Source organism: Eucyclogobius newberryi, unplaced genomic scaffold (assembly GCF_026437365.1).
Source record: "Eucyclogobius newberryi isolate DKJ021-1_F unplaced genomic scaffold, fEucNew1.0.hap1 SCAF_18, whole genome shotgun sequence".
NCBI classification, from domain to species: Eukaryota; Metazoa; Chordata; class Actinopteri; order Gobiiformes; family Gobiidae; genus Eucyclogobius; species Eucyclogobius newberryi.
In genome coordinates, this window is record NW_027315812.1 from 13,849,623 (window position 1) to 13,870,619 (window position 20,997).

The 20,997-nt window shown below is 40.5% G+C and overlaps 1 protein-coding gene across 2 annotated transcripts; it reads left to right on the forward strand.

Annotated features, from left to right (window-relative positions):
• The first annotated feature begins 338 nt into the window (after nucleotides 1-338).
• Nucleotides 339-20,777, forward strand: pdcd6 (programmed cell death 6). Of its 2 annotated transcripts, none has more exons than XM_072450588.1 (6): nucleotides 339-593; nucleotides 5,440-5,501; nucleotides 16,688-16,732; nucleotides 18,194-18,364; nucleotides 18,995-19,104; nucleotides 19,955-20,777. In XM_072450588.1, the coding sequence occupies exons 1-6, from the start codon at nucleotides 511-513 to the stop codon at nucleotides 20,051-20,053; spliced, it is 570 nt and encodes a 189-aa protein (XP_072306689.1). In that variant the 5' UTR covers nucleotides 339-510; the 3' UTR covers nucleotides 20,054-20,777. The 2 variants fall into 2 exon arrangements, with proteins under 2 accessions (XP_072306689.1, XP_072306690.1); XM_072450589.1 differs by having other exon boundaries at nucleotides 18,194-18,352.
• Nucleotides 20,778-20,997: the final 220 nt, after the last annotated feature.

Genomic DNA, 20,997 nt, shown 5'->3' on the forward strand with positions numbered 1-20,997 from the left:
TCCGACGCCTATCTTTCTAAACGTAACTAGTAAACAATGAAACACGAGGAGCTGAGGAATACGATTGCCAGTGAACACGGCCAAAACCTCTTAATTCTCCGCCGTGAACGTCATTGTAAAGTCAATCCACGTGCATGTCTGACTATTTTTTGAGCAATAATTTAATGAAGACGATTTTATTAGTTTAGTTGACTTGACCCCGGTGAACTCGATTATTAAAAAACACATTGAAAATTATTTATCGATTCATTTGTATATGCTGCACTTTGTTTATGGATTTAGTGAAGCTATTTCCCCCCCAGAAGAACACGTGACGTCATTAAGGAAGTGGTGAATGGTTTTGGCCACGCCCCTGAAGGGAGAGGCGGAGGAGGCATGACAGACGAGCAGAAGACGAGCTCTAAATCACTCCACGGCGGGACGACCGGGGACGACGCGGAGACGACGGGGAGGACGGCGCGTCGGTCTTGAACATTTGCACACCTCGAGACGTTCTCACCCTTTAAAAACATGGCGTATCACAGTCCGTACCGACCGCCGCCGCAAATTAGCCAACCGCCCGACCAGGGCTTCCTGTGGAATATCTTTCAGAGGTGAGTGTGTGTTTTCGCGTTTACTCCGCCTTGTGACTGTCAAAAGCGCTGTCATTTCGTACGAGACGGAACACGGTGCTCCTCTTCTGATGATGATCTCCAAATCTGTGTTTTATTTGGAATGACAGTCGCTTTTTTCAAATTACTATCGCGAACAAGACTGAGTGCTATTGTAGTGAAATGAGTGATTTGTCCAGTGTAAGGTTATATAGTGCCACCGGGGGCTTCCTGCTACCGGGTTTACCGTACTTACCATACTTCAGCTTACGACACCAGTGTCACAAAATCACGTAAGGCTTTAACTAGAGCAGTAATCGACTAAAGATATTCGTGGTCGATTAAAGACATTCATGGTCGATTAAAGACATTCATGGTCGACTAAATACATGCCCTGTGCACCGATTCGTCGATTAAAAGGGGCGTGGTGTGGCATGGCACTGGAAAATTGCACATCTATGATCTCGATTTTGATTCATTTTTTTGTTGTATTGACCTTTATTTAACCAGGAGGTTGAGGCGTTGACGCTAAAACAACTATTATAAGAAGAAGTGCTTATAAACGGCATATTTGATTGTAAAAAGGATAAACAAGTCACCATTCACTCCCTAAACTCCAGCAAAATCGCACTGTTTCACTCCTTTCTGCTCATGTTCTTTTAAATCCTTTATATAATTGCGATAAAATTTATTGCTTAATGAATAATTTGGTCCACTAAGTCAGAATAATCGACTAAACGACTAAAGGTGTACAGATTTAGCTATTACTACACATATACTAAGCCTACTACTTGCAGCATTGCCTACTCATGCTTTAGTACACATTTACATGCAGAAATGTACCTGCCAGGGCTGGTCGCTCACTCTTTAACTATTAAGTCTATCAGTTTTTTGTACAAGGAATTCTAGATGCCCTCTCAAAGATCATTATTGAGGCAAGTTTTCAAGTATCTAAAAATATGCTCATCTTTAATTTATCAGTGTAAGAGGAAATGGAAGAAGGAGAGTGTCAGCCAAAACGTGTTGTGATGAAAATTAACTGTCAAACTGTATGCATAGTCTTCAAATAAATGTATTGGGATGAATCTTTGTACGTACAATCGGCACAATAATCTCAACCGCGCCACTGAGCGAATGACGGCTTTATTCGTCACTTCAAACAGTCCCCAAACAAAAGTGTGACGGAATCAGTCACAACGCTCAAAGTCCAGGGGAAATCACTGATACGTCTTGGTGCTAAGTAAACGCTACAATGTGTGCGTTATGTAATACTGCAGAGGATTTTCCTCTCCGCTTTGCTTTCTCACAACATTGAAATGCTGCAGGCATCATTGTGCGCTTTGAAACACCCCAACGAATTATTTATGTGCGGGAGTGGGAGCACACGCCGCATATTTACAGTATTTATAGCCAGGCTTCATTTTTCGTGTCCATTTCTCCCCCCAAATAGAAGCGGAGATGTAGGGCGAGCCGTGTGACATTGAGTGGCTGGTTGTCCGCTGCCTCTTGGACACAATTTGACAGAGCGGTGCTGGAATTCCCTTTGGTCATGTGATCTCCAAGTCAGTGGCGCATAGAGCTGCTGTGAGAGGGCTTTTGGTCATAAACATGCACATACTAGAGTCATAACTTATGACTCAACATCACGCTTAAAAACCCATTTGTTTAATCCTATTGTCTTGTAGCCTTTCTAATTAGACGGCATTATAGTTTTTCTGCTGAGAGTTATGTGGCACAGATGCCTCTTAAGTGACTCTTTTGCTTTAAACGTTAACATGTTAGTATTTCAACAACATTCCTACTTTTATATGTATTGTTCAATTTATTTTTTAGACTCTGAGGTTGAAACTTGGACTTAGGGTGGAGTTATCCAAATTAAGCGCTGCACTGCACCTACTCAATGTCACTGTCGTTCAGTCGTTTTTTGACAGTTCTACAAAGTATGAGGTCGGTATGACAAGTATGTCCGCGCTTTGGCCTTTTAGAACAAGATAAGGTTCATGTCATCATGTGTGGGTAGATTAGACTGTAGCTATGCGGCTTGTGGAGTACAATAGCTGTGTTGATGTAATTAGTTCAATACTTACACCCATTGGGACTGTTGTAAGTATTGCATTGTATTGGTTTATACATTAAACTCAATGTTCAGTTAACAGTGCACTTTGTCAACACATCCAGGAGCATTTACATTTGAGAGTGGACTGAAATACAAACTAATAAAAGAATCTTGAACAGTTTGTAGAGGTCTAAACTACAGGGTTAACAGATTTTGTTCATATTGATAATGTTTTGATGTCATCTACACTGTACTCTATAGACAGTTTGGTTTAGCGTCAATACCTTTAACCTATATTTAGTGGTTTTCTTGTTCTGACTTGGAAGTTTCCTCTCGTCATGACGTCACAAAGGCGTGTTTATGTGGAAAGTCGGGGCGGACTTTGCGCTCCACTTCGTATTCCAACCTCCTTGCTCATTGGAAACAGTGAAACATGGGACATTTTTAACGGCCGCATATGTTTTGTGTTTCAAGCCTCCTCAGTGCTCCATACTACTACAAGCTTGCTCTGTTTTCGAACCGTGGCTCACACTAAATATGTTTTTAACACCTCACCTAATGCTTCCTTCACTGGGATAAAACCTTCATAGAAAAGTACAAGGTTATACAGGAAAAAGGCAATACTGTGCGTGCATTTTCGGGTTAATCAATCAATGTTTGGTAAAGGCTGGGTGCCCTTGCTGACGGTACAACTTCACACCTTTTTGCAATAAAGCCCTCCTTATGCCAGTAATGTTTTCTCAAGCCGGGGAGAGCAAGCAGCCAGTTAACCTCTGCATCGTGTATTTGTTTTCGTACGGGAAAATTCAAGCGACCAGCATTGACGGACGTACTTAAGTCCACATTGAAAAGCCACAAAGTCCGCTCTGGTTCGGCCCCGCGTTTTTCACCGGGGGAATCCCTAAGCGACCACGGACCCTCCCATCTGTTTTCTCTGTACAGGAATTCGCTCTGTGTTTGTGTGTGCGCTCGAGTGGACTGGTCGGGCCGGAGCAGTTGCTAAGGAACGACTGAGTCACGAGAGGCATTCGACGGCGCTACATTCACAAAACTGAACTCCGTTATTTTTGGCACTGACCAACCCTGTAGTGCAAAGGAGACAGAAATGTTGACCCATTTGGAAACTCGTTGAAGTTATTGTCCTGCTCGTATGACTCAGGAAACATAGGTCAGGAATGTTGGTGACTTTGGTGTGGTTCAATGATAAATTCACTCCATACAGTGAGTTCTTGTTGTTCGTACAGACAGATCTAGTGTTATGAGTAACTTTTAACATGTCATGCACTTACTTTACCAGTTAATCGTTAGTCAATTAATTAATCAATGGCGTTTTAGGCGATTCAAATGTAAAACTAATCATATCATGAAGATTATTGAGGTTTTAGGGACAACAGCATAATGGAAGAAGCGAGGCGTGAGGTGTCATCTTGTGAGTGCAGTTTAGATCAGATACACGGTTAGATCATTGTAATACTTTGTACTTTTGCCACCGCCACAACCCCAGTTTAGTCGACTACTTGATGTACAGGGCATGTCTTTAGTCGACCAAGAATTCACAATATAATCGGAAGAACTAAAAAATTATAATTGTGACTATTTTAATTGAAGCGAAATGAAGTCTTAGTTCAGTCTATATTCCAAAAATAGACTTGAATGTAAATAACCTTTTTATCTGGCTGTTTTTCACTTCTGTTTAGTCACAGTCTTGGTAATCATGAATAATCGTTGAAGCTTTTATCTTACAATCTAGATTGGATTTAGATTTTTTATTTAAACAAAATGTATTTGAAATGCTGTGATCCAAAGATCGTGAAGGCCAAGTTTAATCCTGTATCCATCTTCAGAGGAGAGAAGTTGAACTTGTTGTACAAGTCTTTATGTTGCAGGGCAGTGTTAATTGCACCTCCTTATTTGACATGGTATTATTGTGTTAATTTTGTTTGCCCACAGTGTGCTGCTGCATGCAAGTTAGTGAGTATGTAATAAGCTATAGCTATATATGATCCAGCATTACCTTTTGAGATGTTTCAATATTGTATTTATTGTCACATCAGCATAGCGTCCAGTTTGGAGCTATTGTGACAAAAATGAATATCTCTATATTAGTATACCAATAACATTCAGACGATATTTAGTCCAACAAAAATGTGTTAAAACATCCACTTTAAACTTAGTAGTTGAGGTGTATTACCAAACAAATATGAAATGCTTATGAAATTAATCCCAGAAGCCCAGAAATAATCACATTATACCTGAGAGTTTCCAACATGACATTGTTTCATTTTTATTTTTATTGTTCATCATCTAAATTTGAAATATATTGACCACTTCTGCTGCTGCTTCCAGTTTGTGTAAATGATTAGACAAAATACCACATTCATGTTCGGGTATTGACTGAAACATTTACGTTTCATTTCCCAACCTTAAGTCTGGACTAATGTAATTCATTTGACTCATTTCCTTCCCAAGATGTAAATCACTGTGTAAACACACCTACACTACTCCGTCTGTAATCCTACACCTGGCGGGCGCCATCATTGCCCACATTAGTTTCACTTCAGTGTCCCGGGATCAGAACTCACACTGAGACTTGGCCTGTTCGTCCCAGGGGAGCAGTGAGCCTACAAATTTCCACTCAGACTCCCTATTCATCCCCCTGTAGCGTTGAAACCTGAGCGTGCGCACGTCAGGATTAAGTTACAAACGGCGAGTGTCTTGGGCCCGCAGCTATTGTGACTACAGCGGGAGAGCGGACGTGTAAAGTGGTATCTAATCTTTTCTTTCTTTCCCCAGGGTTGACAAGGACCGCAGTGGAGTGATATCGGACTCAGAGCTGCAGCAGGCGCTATCGAATGGTGCGTATCGTTTCCGACTGTGACCGACGGTCTTTTCGTCCTTTTAGTAACGTTTGACTTGAGCGTTCAAGTGTCCTGACCCCAGTGGCTAAAGAACATTTTCTCTTTTGCATGATCCACCTGCTTCATTCTGCCTCTGTGCCCCTCACACGTCTGCCTCTGTGCCCCTCACACATTTCTGCCTCTGTGCCCCTCTCACACACGTCTGCCTCTGTGCCCCTCTCACACACGTCTGCCTCTGTGCCCCTCTCACACACGTCTGCCTCTGTGCCCCTCTCACACACGCCTGCCTCTGTGCCCCTCTCACACACGTCTGCCTCTGTGCCCCTCGCTCACACGTCTGCCTCTGTGCCCCTCTCTCACACGTCTGCCTCTGTGCCCCTCACACACTCGTCTGCCTCTGTGCCCCTCACACACACGTCTGCCTCTGTGCCCCTCACACACACGTCTGCCTCTGTGCCCCTCACACACACGTCTGCCTCTGTGCCCCTCACACACGTCTGCCTCTGTGCCCCTCTCTCACACGTCTGCCTCTGTGCCCCTCTCTCACACGTCTGCCTCTGTGCCCCTCTCTCACACGTCTGCCTCTGTGCCCCTCTCTCACACGTCTGCCTCTGTGCCCCTCTCTCACACGTCTGCCTCTGTGCCCCTCTCTCACACGTCTGCCTCTGTGCCCCTCTCGCACGTCTGCCTCTGTGCCCCTCTCACACGTCTGCCTCTGTGCCCCTCTCACACGTCTGCCTCTGTGCCCCTCTCACACACGTCTGCCTCTGTGCCCCTCTCACACACGTCTGCCTCTGTGCCCCTCTCACACGTCTGCCTCTGTGCCCCTCTCACACGTCTGCCTCTGTGCCCCTCTCACACGTCTGCCTCTGTGCCCCTCTCACACACGTCTGCCTCTGTGCCCCTCTCACACATCTGCCTCTGTGCCCCTCTCTCACACGTCTGCCTCTGTGCCCCTCTCTCACACGTCTGCCTCTGTGCCCCTCACGCACGTCTGCCTCTGTGCCCCTCTCGCACGTCTGCCTCTGTGCCCCTCTCGCACGTCTGCCTCTGTGCCCCTCACACACGTCTGCCTCTGTGCCCCTCACACACGTCTGCCTCTGTGCCCCTCACACACGTCTTCTATATGGCCACAATACGCTTGTTTCCTTCGCGCTCGTCTCCTTCGCGCTCGTCTCCTCTCTCCGCTTTTGGAGTCCAACCCACTCTACAGCTGGACTAAAGTGGTCTAAAAACCTAGATAAAACTTGTACAACTGTAAATGCACATGTACATTTTATTTATCAAGTTCTTTTCACGGATCAACGTTGCAAAGTGGGCCACTAATGCTTTACTAATGCATTAAGTCCACATTAAATAACTCCATGAGTAACTGTAAGAAGTAAGAAGAGCTTCTTCATTATGTCGCTATGAAACTACATTTAAAAACAAAACAAAAAACATTTTTCTCCCGAGTAAAGCCGGGATGTAATGGGCCAGGTTTGTCCAAATCAAGAAACGAAAACTTGGCAATTTGTATACCATTAACCATCTTAACTTGTAATAAAAACATATACTGTATGAGAACTTGATATCCAATCAACAGAGTTCAATGATTCACTTTGACCTAAAATGCAGTAGTGTGGTGCACTGCATGTTTGAAGCCCTGTTCTCGTTTTGACAGTGATTGATGGCTCCTGCATAATTATTAATGAAGAAGACCCGCCCATGTACCTCCATAAGTGGTTGTTACCATGGCGAACTGCTGATGTGTGGATTTTCAATCTTTTGTCAATGCGCAGATAAGAAATATTGACCACCATGAGGAAAATACTGACTACTCAACCTTAAAATGAGGACTTAAAATGTCCTCAATTGAAAGTATTTCAAACTACAAATAATCCTTGAATAAATATGAGTAAAAGTAGTCCTATTTTGAAAGTCCCCTTTAAACTTTGTTAGGGAATCTTTGTGATTATAAATTGAACAAAGAGACTGTTGAAGGCCGCAGTGGCTCTGTGTGAAAGAAAAAGAAAATTGACTTGAAAAGCCCCACACGTAACCCCGGGATTTCAGATGCTGCGATGGAAGTGCAATGCTCTTAATCTTGTGAAGCTGGAGAGGAGGATGTTTCAAACGGGATTAGGTTCACTTCTCGTCTGGGCGCAGATGGAAAAATAGATGGCGCTTGTGATTCAGCAGGCAGCTTGAAGAACAGGGTCGAATAATGATACAGGCCATTGTCTTCGCCCGCAAGTGAATCGGGTTAACGCCAAGTACCAGCTGGGAAAAGATGTGGGTTCAAAGTGCCATCTTTCATTGTTTAGTCTGTTTGAATCAAGAGGGTCGAAGATTACAAATCCATAATAAGAAGTCAGGTATAGGATTGAGTTAACCAGAAGTATAGGACTATAACAGGACCAAGTATAAACTAAGGCTAGGTTCACTTGCATTAAAACCACATTCAAACAAGGCTAAACCCCGGGGTTAAACCAGGACTTAAACAGGACCAAGTAATGTCTACATCCGAATTAAACTGTGAAGTACAACTGTGAACGCATCCCAAATCTGAACCAGTCCAGGACAAAATCGGGTCTAAACTTTGGGTGTGTTCACAGTTGTACACACAACATCAAAACGGTGACTAAACCTAGCAAAGCAGGACCAGTGTGAATGCAACGACTCGCCACGATTTGGTCCTGTTTTGAGCCCAGTTTAGTCCTGATGTAGACATGGTTTTGGTTATTCTCTCCTCCTGGTTTAGTCTTGAATTAGTTCCAGGTTTACTCCCAATTTAGTCCCGGTTTTGTTGTGCTCTACGCGCACGCACCCAAACACTCGTCCTGGACTAAAACGGGACTAAATTTGACTTTAGATACAACTCAGACAGGACTTGGACCGGCTTATTACGAGTTTACGAGTTACTTATGAGTTTCGACATCGTTTTTAGAGACTCACTTCTTGACCTTGCTCTATTTGCATAAAGTAATATAAGATTTATGATGGACAGTTTGGGCCTTGGCAAATGCGGCGGCTGATGATGTTTGCGGTCTCATTAATTTATAACGTGTTCCCGTTCCGTTTTTGGCAGCAATTCTCTCAAAAACCCGGGCAGCTGTGCAAAGACCCCAGATACAGATAACTCCTCTTTTTTCGGACTCAAAATGAGAGTGGAAAACCAGAAACAACAGCAGCCGCAGCAGAGTGAAGCCACTTATCAAACGACGCAGTGCTTTGGCCCGGCATACTGATGAGTCTGTTAGTGTCTGCGAGTGCGGCCGACGTGAAACGATGTGGGACTGATACAATAACAGTGCTTTCTTGTAGCATCAGCAGCATTAGCGCTTAGCATTCTGCTCACTCATGTCTCTCCACTCAAGAATGTACAATTAGAAAAGGTGGAAAAGGTTAAGTGTTGTGTCTAAGGGTGAAATAACTTATATTTGGTACGTTGAACGATTGTCTACTTTAAGAATTATTGCAGATTCTATGCAGTTGCAAGATTAGTTTAGAAAAGATACCAACTCCAGCCAATTGGTAAATGAACATTAAGTGTAATTAAATGTGCAGCTGGACCCCATCTGGTACATTTTGTGGGATTTTTCTTTTCCCTTGCCTGCTTTGCAATTAATGTTCCTAGAATGTCTTGTTTTGCAATTATTAACTTACAAGTTCAGAAGTCAATACTCAGGTTTAATTTTTTGCATTGTTCCCATACAAACTATTCACCTGCCTACAGAAACCCACATTGTGTTATGAAATGCGCTTAAGTATTGCCTTTCCTCTGGCCTTGGCGCTCCTCAGGACAGCGCTTGTTGTTGCAGGTTTTCTTAGTCCCGTCTTGGCCACTTCATTAAACTCGGTGCGATATGAAACCGAGCCAGTGGAGCTGAACTGCATTTCCCTGTCCTGCAGTCCTCTCACTAAAACCACCAAGCCCTGTGAAAGCTTTATTGACCTGCAAACGGATCATCCATTTTGCACTTTTATCTGCTCCTCCCTCGGGGCGGCGCAGTGCAGACACTGTCAGAGCCCTGGAGGCAAAGGACAGTTTGGACTGCAGAGTCAAAGCTACAGCTACGGTCTTTTGGTGGCTTGTTTTGAATTGTATTTTTAAGCTAAGGAATCGGTTTATCAGGGTTTTTCACAGGTGATACTTGTTTAGTTGTTTAAACTTGGGTACCAGACTTTATTCTTGTAACCGAGTACGTCATTACATGTCTTCCACTTACTTTTCCGCATGAAATTCTGTTCTAAAGTACATACATAATACAGTATAATATTAACGACATGCCAAAGGGTTTTTGAGAGCTAGGAAGTAGTTGGATAAATTTAAATGCATACTTCCTCTTTTCATTGTTTGAAATTTGGGTAATGAAACTTTATTGCAGCGCTTGGAGTCAAAATGATAGAAGCTATTTAATGTGATTGGTTATTTTGTTGTTCCTTTTAAATGTTTATTGATCAAGTGCAATTTTGTATATTGTTGGTTATTTATTGTAAATTTTTTTTAAGACTTTAAGGGAGAAAACTATGGTGAAGGTACATTTTATTGTAGAAATAGGGAAATTTGTGCTCTGCATTTGAAATTTCACTATGAGCATGAGCGACCACTGTAAAGTCTAAGAAAGAATCACGGCTCCCTTAATTTAGAGCTTTCATTTCGTGTAATTTTTTTCATTTAGAAATTATTTTGTTGCAGCCGCTCATTTGTACGATCAAAAGCTCATTTGTACGATCAAAAGCTCATTTGTACGATCAAAAGCTCATTTGTACGATCAAAAGCTCATTTGTACGATCAAAAGCTCATTTGTACGATCAAATTAATGTACCTGTAAACGATCTTTGCGTCAGTGGCTTAATAGAAAAGCAGCAAACACTTTAGGTTTTTTATTGACGTTGATTACATTTTCATATTGTTTGTTGGTGTGCAATCTCCTAGTAATAACGGCTGCTACCGGTTGGGTCGAAAAACTGTCAAATCATAGTGTGAGTGACGTTCAAAGGTCTATCTTGTGGCTCCAAAAGTGCACTAGATAAATTGTTTTGGGAGAATGAAAGTCCCTGAGCACAGTGTGAAGTGAACTCTGTCAGTCGAGTATATGGGCTGCACTATGAAACATTTTATTGACTTAAACTTTGCAAAATCAGTGGTTCCAGTACAACCTCTTCAATATTTAGCTTTTTTTTTGACAAGCCAACTCACACCAGTTTAATGATCACTGCTAAAAGTACAGAAAACTACTCTCTAAACAGGTTACATAGTGCACCTTTTAGATGAGAAAAGCACAGTCAAATGTGTCCAGTCATGCAGCCTTTTGTTCCCCTCTCTTGTTTCTTCTCATTACCTCTTCTCTCATCCCTCCGGAGACTGTGGCACCAGTGCAGAGCCTGCTGTTTGTCCTTTACTTTGTCCTCCATCACTTTTACTACATTTCCGCTGCCTCCGCGTCCCAATGTTGTGACGATCTGATAAGACCCACTGTGTCCGATGCATTTGGGGGTTTAATATGGAACACTACAGGCACGGTTCCCTTAATAGACACACGCTGCGCATCATGCACCCTGCTCACAGATTTATGCTCTCCCCAGTTATTTATTTCACTGTAGGAGAAGTAATAGCCTCTGAAATTGCTGACATGACTGAGTGAGTGAGGGCGCTTTCTGTGCAGATTGGAGATTTAGCCCAGAATTCTGGAAAGAAAGAGCAGGTTCAATAATGTAAAGCTACAGTCAACATTTGTAGTATTTTGTGTATTCCAGTTGAGTTGACAGAGAAGATCTTTCTGTGTTCAGCTGTTTGGACTTATTCTGACTGATTCATGAGACACAGTGGAAGCAGAATGATGACGGAGACGGTTAGATTTGCTCTCAAATTAGATGTCTGAGAACTATTTGTTAGTAAACAGATTAGGCACATGTGATAATGGTTATGCTTTATAAAGTGAACTTTTGTTACCCATGGGAACAACTACAGTTCAATGGTGAATATACAACAATCTCCTTCATAAACCATCAGTTCTTGAATTGCGTTGAATAGATTTTAAGAATATTTTTCAATTTATCAAATTACATACATTTAAATGCCCAAACAGGATATCATCTAAACTGATATGTACTGGATTGTGGCCAATACATACCTCAAATAGTGCTGATAGACTGTTTATTCATCAAAAAAAATATAATTGCATGTTTTATTTCTTATTTTTAGTTTGGGATTATATTAGTTGGTTGTGAAGAATAATAGAAAAAGATTGAATACGTTTGACTTTTGTAGTTGTTTGTACTTATTCTTGGGTGCATGGGAAGTCATTGTAAAGTCGCCCTGCTGCTTGTTCACTTTATGTGGGACACGTTTCACCTGGTGAGCCATGACGGCACCACGGCGAGCAGGTCATTTGCATTCACAGAGGAGCAATGAACCAATGGTGTGAGCCGCATCAGAGACGTTTCCTGAATAAAAAACCAGCAGGACATTTCCACTGCACTGACCATTCACTCTGTGGCATATGTGACTTTTACCAGCCGGATGGAAAACAGACTATTAAAGTAAATGTAGCTCTTGTGGGGGCACTGGGCGGCGTCTTCTGTGTGGAGTCTGCTTGTTCTGTTCTGTTACATCCAAAAAATGTCATGTTGGCCCTTGGTGATGTGTTATTACAATAAAATATATTAGTATATGATTAAAGCGCTTAACTTTAACCTCATAATGAACCTTCAAATCATCTGCTGTTAATTCATTGCTTTGAGTGACGTAAAACCATTTTATTTGAGGCCCCGAGTCACTGCCTTCACAAATGTGTCAAGTCATCCGTGTCTGGAGTTGGAGTACTACAACTCTGATTTAAATACTAGCTAAATGTATAAACAGTTTCCAAAGTGCTGTACAGTTGTTGACGTGAAAATAAGTCTTTATTCAGCTCCATGATCAGAAAAACAGATTCCTTTCACAGCCCTCTTTCCATTTCTCCGGGCTTGGGATTGACACTCAAAGCTTTTCCATGCCTTGTATTTGCGAACAGGCCTCACTTACATTACGGCCGTTAAATACACCCTGGTCAAACTCAGTAACTGTTTTTCCCCCGACTCTTTCCTCGCCCCACGCGCACCTCGGCCCCTCGTCCCGTCCGCTTTACTGGCAGTTGGCTCCGTTACAGAGCGCAGTGTGTTCATGGGGACAGAGGGCGCATTGTCCCGAAGAGCTACTGGACTCGCAAACATCTCCACCACACGGGGCCACCTCAGTCTGGCCCACACCACTGACCCTTCTGCTCCCGCTGTGGGCCCCGTGTTAGACCTGTGTGCGGCGGGAGGGAAAAGGGCAACGCGTTTTTTCTCATTTTTTCTTTGGTTCAGTGAATGTGGCTTGATGTAGAAGCTGTGGTGACGTTTAAGTCGTTTTGTAGTCGAGCTGATGGATGAAATGATCCAAAGCGCTGTTAAAAATAGCAAAAGCTGCAGTTATTTTAGGGATATAATGACACAGGGCCGTGCAAGCGAGCTGATTTTAATCAACGTGAAGATTAATTTGTCATTTGTGATCGTCTGAGATGTGTTTGATATGCTTTTAATCGAGAAATCCACAGCCAATCCTCCGCTTCAACCCACATGTTTTACTGACAGAGTTGAGGTTAAGGTTGGCAAAAGTTTCAAAAAACAGATACTAAGTGATACTAAAACCTGTACTGAAAAACGTTTTTGAATGCTCTTGCTAAAGCTAAATTCAATGTTTTGTATTGTGGCAACACTATTTCAGATTGATAGAGCTGCTTAAAATAGTCTGAATTGTTTATGTTCAGGAAATGAATATTGAAAGACATATTTATTTGTTTTTAATGGTACAAAACACAATTTCACATGATCAATCAATTACAAAAGTCTTCATATATCCATGTATCATATTCCAGCCAAGGACATTTGCAGAGAATTAAACAGACCTGCTTTGCCTGTGCTACAGATTTCTACAGAACTGCGCGTGTTTCCTACAGCATTTTAGTCTATCAGTTAATAATTCTGTTGCGTTCTCTCAAATGTTTACGCTCTTGGCCTTTTGTGCACTCACACGGTGAACTGACTGACGCTTGAATTAAAATATGCAATAATTAAACTGCAATGTTTCTGGCCCTAGTATTTTGTGGTGCTGAAAGATGGTTGACCTTTGCTGCTTTCAGACAGTCATTTTCACAACTGATTTATTGATTGGTCAATGTTAGATGTTGAGAGGCTTGAAAACGTCTCATGCAACAAAATGTGTAAATTGATTGTGCTTAAGCTGATCATTGATGTTATTTGGGTTATTATGATGTTAGGAAAATAAGTAATAATTGTAATAAATGTGTGGTTATGGCAGTGATGAGGTAATAAGATAAGATCAGTGAACAAGCTCAGCACTAATATCCTCTGATGTTTAGCTTATAATATACATTTTTCATTCATTTGTCTCGATTATTGATTATACATGCCCACAATTCACAATCTTCTTTTGATACATTGCCATTTAGAAAACAATAAAAATTGTAAGTAAGCATTTGATTTGGTTAGAGACAATTTGGCTTCAACAAAACACACTTATTATGAATTATGTTTTCTCTGTCTAACTCTACTCCGAATACAAATAACCTGCAGCATTAGCATTTTTATAGATTATCGATACTCTGCGATTGGGTTGCGACTAATGACTATTTTAGCGGTCAACATGATCAATTGGACTTGTCAAAGTTATATTTCTTTTGCTCTTTTTCCTGGTGGTTTCGTCACGATTAAACCGATTCCTGTTCTACTGTTTATAGCTGTACATTTATTGTTCGTTTAATTAGTTTTAAGGACAAATTGAGAGACATTTAGCTTCGTTGAATCTAGTCCAACTTCATTTGAAAAGCACATTTTATAAACAAGTTTTTCACAATAAGAGCAATATAAAACAGACATTTAGCTCTGAAATAGAAGTATAAAAAAACATAATTTCAAACAAATGGAACTAGGCCTAATAAGATCAATCGGTACAAAAAAGGAATGAAAGCAATGAATTAGATAAAAAAAACTGTACAAGACATAAAATAGATTAACAATAATGAATAACAGAAGATCACACAACTCATGCGGTGTTAAAAGAGCCAGAGGGGGAAAAAGGTATCTTAAAATGAGAACACTTCCACTTTGATGATGATATTTTGTTTAGAACGTAACCGTGTGCTTCTAGATTGACGTAAAAGCCCAGTTTCCATTAAGTGGGGCAGTGGAGCGTGTAAGCAGCGCAGTCACAAACGAGTCGATATTGTGGAGCTACACTGGAGCCTCGGATGAGCTTTCAGGACGACACTGGAGGAATATAGATTGTGGCTCCTGTCTTCAGAGAGGGCCCCGGGCCTTCTAGTCCCTGTAGGAAAACTCCAGCATAAGACGGGACCGACCCATCAATAAATCAGCACCACAAGGACAAGTGAGGAAACGTCTCGGGCTCGAGCCAAAACTAAAACGCCACTATTTCTGTCCAGTTTCTTACCTCTTTCTTCAGTTCAGTTTCTGCATTCTGCACTTTTCTACACAGCGTGGCATTGGACGTTTTCACCTATTTTAGCTTTTAGTTTCGATGTGCTTACGCTGGGGAAGCTATGAATGTGTGAATCAAAGGGAATGACGAAAAGTACGCTGTGATATTCTGCAGACTTTGTAGCGCGTTGGTGTTTCTGAAAATAAAAACACGCGGCTGGAGTTGTTCCCACTCTTTTCTTCCTAGTCTTACTTTTGTCGTTTTTTAGCAATAAGTAATTACACTGCCGCTATTTCTTTTTGCTCGTACTAAAACCATACCGATCTAAACCAATGAACTCTTGACCTTCATTAAACCAATTAGAGTTATCTCGAGATTAATCTATGGATTGATAACTGTCAATTTTAAAGGGTTTTCATTTAGGGTTTAGAATAGAATAGAATAGATTTTTCTCCAAACCAGTAAATTTACATATACAGCACTTTTTATCTGGTATTTGAATATCATATTAAAGGTGCACTGTATAAATTAGTAGAGGGTCCGTCACCTACTCATATATATCGCTACAGATATTTACATTGCTTTACAAATACATTGAAAACGTACACTCTTATCTGTGTGAGCAAAGTGGCCTCTCCACAGATCTGGCCTGATGCGTTTAATGCCATACTGTGGAACATTCCAGTCAAAACTCTTTTCATTTAGAAAGTTCATAAAGGAACAGTTAGATTTACCAGACAATTTTTTTTAATCGTGTGTCAACGGGAGATTTTCTCATCAACTACCACCACTTATATTTTTAAGTGTTTTTATTGTTGTTTATCCCTAATATTTGTGCTGAGTGCAGTGTCTTGTCCATTAAGAGTGGCTTGTCTGTCATACGACGTCGTCCTAATGTGATTTGTGCCTCTTGTTTACTGAGAATTCGATCGGCTCCAGAGGGGAATCCGTCTCCGTCTGTCCGCAAATAGAAAAACACTGCATCCAAACACGAAAGTGGAATAAAAACGTAATAATATATCAGTGGTGACATAATGTTCAAGCATGAAATGGCAATTTGTTATAGTGCGGCAGCTGCTTACGCACCTGTGTCATTCCTGTGGGAGTTTTGTCCATCCTGGGCTACTGTAGTTTGCCACTGTGAGTCGAGTGCTGTAATAATGGTGATGAATATATTTGTTTAAGTGTTTTCATTATAGATACATGCTGCCGTTGCTTATTCAAGGTAGAAGTGGGCGATAGTGACTTATTGATTATCATTATTATACTTATTTTTTTAAATTAAAATAAGTCTTTAAACGTATTGGTTGAGCGTTCATATTAGAAAGAAGTCAAACTGAAATATCCTTTATATCTGCATTTGAAAGATTTACTGTACATTTGTTCCATGTTTGTCTTTAATCTGCTTTTTTTTTTTTGCAGTATTTTCAAATATACCAGAATTTTGCATACAGTATTCACGATACTTTCTATATTTAAACATATTGACCTCTATTCTAAATGTTAAAAACTTAAACACCTTTTAAAAATCATAAGAATAGTCAGGAAAGAAGCTGGATCTGAGGTAGTTGATAAAACGCTACTCCAAATGACTCTCCTATGTTTATATTAGATCACAGCTCTTTTTATTGACTACACATTGCATTGATTTGGACTGGGACGTTAGTTATTATGGCTAATGTTTTATACCTTCTTGTGTTTTTCCTCTCCTCAGGCACGTGGACTCCCTTTAACCCTGTGACCGTCCGCTCCATCATCTGTAAGTGTCGGCTGACTCTGACGTTCACTCTTGTTTCCCTTTGTGAGCAGTGTTTGTTTGTGTCCTCTCCATGGCGACCACATTAACTCATTATTGCGTTAGGTTCGGAGAAATAAGACCAAAACAAAAATGTAGCTGTGCCTCCAGAAACAAGTCAAAACTGGCAGAGCGCAATAAAAAAAACAAAAACTTAGTGGCCAATATTACAATTATTGATCTTGTTCAAAGTCGTATGAGATTTAATGTAAAGTTAAAGGTGATGTCTGTAGAGGGATGGAATCACTGATGTTTAGAGATCTTTTCTGAATTTGAGAACATCATCGAGCACACTCACAAAAAAAATAGGCTTTACATCAAAAGCAACAATTTAAATTATTTACGATTAATCAATTTACTTTTTCAGCCCTATTTTATAATGTATAGATGGCATAATCATCCAAAACCTGCCACGGGTTGTATTTTATTTTAATTAATGTCACTAATCTTGTGTAAGTAAGAGACAGATGTATAGATTTGTAGTTAAAAAGATGAAAGTTCCAAAAGCTTCAAGTCTTCGTTAACTTAGCCCATCAGATTGAAAATGACTCTCGGATGGAAATCTTGATTTTAAAAACTTCCTCTTTTCATATGTTGACTTATTCTTAAAATGATTGTGTAACTCTAATTAGCATACACTCCTAGCTTGTTTCAATAACCTGAAAGTTTACAGTGAAAATGTCTTGGCCTGCTGTACTTTGTTTACTTTTTGTCGTGTAATTTGCAGAGTTCAATACCAGCACTTCCTGTTCTCACTAAACCGTCACACTAAGTCCATTGTTTGATAGTCCCTCGGCGAGAAGCACATCCTGTGATAACACTCCCTTTGTCGGGAGGTAATTGGATTGAATCGCACGGGGGAGAAGCGTGCACTTTTACGGGTTCACTGGTTTTATATACACTGCTTTTATATACACTACAGTTATGCTGCGTTCACGGACCGTTAGACATGCAGGAAAAACGCATAATATAATATCTGCCCCAAGTTGTAAAGCTGTAACTTCAAAAAGTGGATTTTGGGGTATTTATTGTCAACTCAGGTCTGTTTTGAGTGAAGAAAGGACCTTGTATTGCTGTTAAATAATGTAAAATGTGTGAAAACATCTTAGTTGTCTTGTTGTTCATCACTAATAGAGATTAAACGATATCCGTCCACAAACCTGTTTCACTACAAACTAAGAGAGCAGCGTAGTATTGTGCTCTACATGTTTGTACTCTTTAGGCAGCGGGTTGGCCCAGACTAAATATAATACACAAAAAACAACATATAAGAAGGTTAAAGAAATGGCTTGAACGACTTTGAAACTAAAATGATGTGTCTGCAATTGTGAGAGTTTGTTTTTGTAAGTTCATCCTCATTTTTATTCACCGATTTCCCGACTTGCACTTCTAAAACGCGCTCAAATCTGCTCTTCTCCGCCGCAGCCATGTTCGACAGGGAAAACAAAGGCGGCGTTAACTTCAACGAGTTCGCCGGCGTGTGGAAGTACATCACGGACTGGCAGAACATCTTCAGGACGTACGACCGCGACAACTCGGGCTTCATCGACAGAAACGAGCTCAAACAGGCTCTCACGGGATTCGGTGAGCAGCAAAGTATGCAAACGTGTATTCACTTTAGCGTGCTGTGCAGTGGTGACGGGCTCTGTGCAGTGAGTGCTTTCTTCAGCTTAAATCTTCTTTCTTTCTCAATTCTAACTGGTTGGAACGGTTCGATTTGAGAACGACATCCATAAACCTTTGTAATTTTACTGTACAAACAATTATTTTCTCATACTGGCAATGGCTAAATCAGTCCAAACTTGGTAATTTAACTTAATCCAGCCAAATGTAACACAAGCCTTATTAATTAGTGTCTGAAAAGTAGATTCAAAATACTGTTGAAGGATTAAAGGAATAAACTAACAAAAAAATAGCTGTTAAATCAGATTTTACACAACAAATGTACCGTAGTCTTTTGTTTCAAGCCTCTTTGTCACTATTTCTTTACATTGAAACTGTTTGCTGTGTAAGTTTGAGACTCTATTCTTACTATTTAAACACTCTTACTATTTAAACAAGATAGATTTAACTATTTTACCACGTCACACACATTGCAGTAATTGTTAACACATTCCTGGAGTTTCTATATTTCAGTTAAATTGGATTTTGAGCGGCTGTTGCTGAAGATCCGTGATGTATTTATTCATACCTTTTCTTGAACTGCGTGGCGTCGTCGTTCCCTAGGTTACCGTCTGTCGGACCAGTTCTACGGCACGCTGATAGAGAAGTTCGATCGCCAGAGAAAGAGCCAGGTGGCGTTTGACGACTTCATCCAGTGCTGTATCGTACTACAGGTAGAGCTTCAGCACCATTTACTGTCACTGTGCTCAGGGATTTCTGCTTCATTTTCCTCCTCAACATGGAAACACTTAAGGGTTTAAAGTTTGATCTGCTGGTTCAATATTCAGTTATTATTTCTTCTCAAAGGACTTGTGAAATGTGATTCTGTTTTTAGTAAATGTCTTGTACTCATGCTGTGGCCCTCGGTTACATCATGAAGCTCAGCAGTCCTGCCCACTTCAAAGTCCACCCAAGATCAGATTCCCATTCATTCTCCCCCGTAAACTTGGACATAAAATTTTAATTCTATGTCTAACTGCATAACGGAGGGTATCCAGCTCTGTGCTAACTTATGTCCATAATACTATTGTTTCCGGTCCAAACACACATTTAATACATAAAATTTTGTGAAATGCTTTAATAAGTTAGCGGCCTATAAAGTTCCTGCTTCTGATACACCATGAACCACAAAGTCGTTAAAAGCTATTGGTTTATAAAAGAATTTAAGGTCTTGTTGTTAGGTCTTAGTTGCCTCATACTGTAGTGGATTTGTCCTGAGCAGGCTTCCACACTTTTAATCATATTAATCCTTTTTTTCCCCCAGAATGTAAAAAAAAAAAAAATAATACAATGATAAAAATAAATACAATAAATAAATAATACATAATAAATAAATAATAAATAACAAAATAAAATAAAATAATAATAAAATAAAAATACAATACAATAATACAATTGTGAAACTCTTTGATTATATAGTATGTCATTTTTAGTGTAAAATGTATGAGGATTTGACCCCAAACACCCACTCTTGTCTCCACTGTACAAATGAAGACTTGACGCTCTGTTCTCTCTCTTCTGCAGAGGTTGACTGACGTTTTCAGACAGTACGACACAGATCAAGACGGCTGGATCCAAGTATCGTACGAACAGTATCTGTCAATGGTCTTCAACATCGTATAACGCACACTGTTCCACGGAGAAGCACAACTAGACCCGTCTGTGCCAAAGCTACCGGCGCCACCCTCGACGTCTGCCATCGCTGCAAGATTTTCAATACTCGTGCGAACGTCCGTCACGCGTAATCGTACCGTCGTCAATGGTACTTGTTTTTATCGAGGCTAAAATAATACATTCGCGAGTGAATCTGGAAATGACTTGAACTTCTGTATTCAAAATCTTGCAGTGTTTTTAGATGACCAAATATGACGGACTCTAGGGCCTAAATGGTGGACACAACTGTCTTTCTGTCTGTTAATGTCTAAAAAATAGTTTCAATGTCTTAAGTTTAAAGCAAGTTAAAAGAAGTGTCTCATTTGAGAGTAAAAATAAAGCATTGTAAATATGATTTAAAGTGCGTTGCATGCTTTTCAGGGAAATGTAGCCCCAGATCTAAGCATGCTTTCCCTTTCTCCGGTCTTTTACTCAGCCCTGATTTGCTCAAAGCCATGTTTACAAGTACTGTGAGAGCAGGTCATGTTCTGCTTTGAGATACTCTGACATGCCAGCTTACATGCCATATTTGTACAAATTTATTTTTAACAGCAGTTACACAAATGTTAGAGCCTCATTTTGGTAGATGTAAGTCTTTAGTTTAGCTTATTTTCTTGTGCATGATGCCTTAAAACTGTGTAAAAAAGAACAACACAAAAGATTAATCTTTTATTAAAAAAGACAAAATGCGAAAGATGTGTTTTGCTTTTTTAAATTCCAATTTCAGTAAATTTTTTATTATATTTTCTGTTTAAAGATCCACTATGTAACTTTTCTGGTGGAGGGTCCATCACCTGCCTGTCTTCATGGAGTTATTATTGCTTTGCCTAGAATGTTCCACAGTAACTCCATGGACACAAACGGGTGGCACCATCAGGCCAAATTATAGGTCAGATCTGTGGAGAGGCGAGCCC

Bases quoted from the DNA above. Each gene is read 5' to 3' on its own strand.
- pdcd6 (XM_072450588.1), top strand. From the start codon at position 511: ATGGCGTATCACAGTCCGTACCGACCGCCGCCGCAAATTAGCCAACCG. The intron at 594-5,439 runs GTGAGTGTGTGT...TTCTTTCCCCAG, and splicing joins CTGTGGAATATCTTTCAGAG to GGTTGACAAGGACCGCAGTG. The intron at 5,502-16,687 runs GTGCGTATCGTT...TCCTCTCCTCAG, and splicing joins GCAGCAGGCGCTATCGAATG to GCACGTGGACTCCCTTTAAC.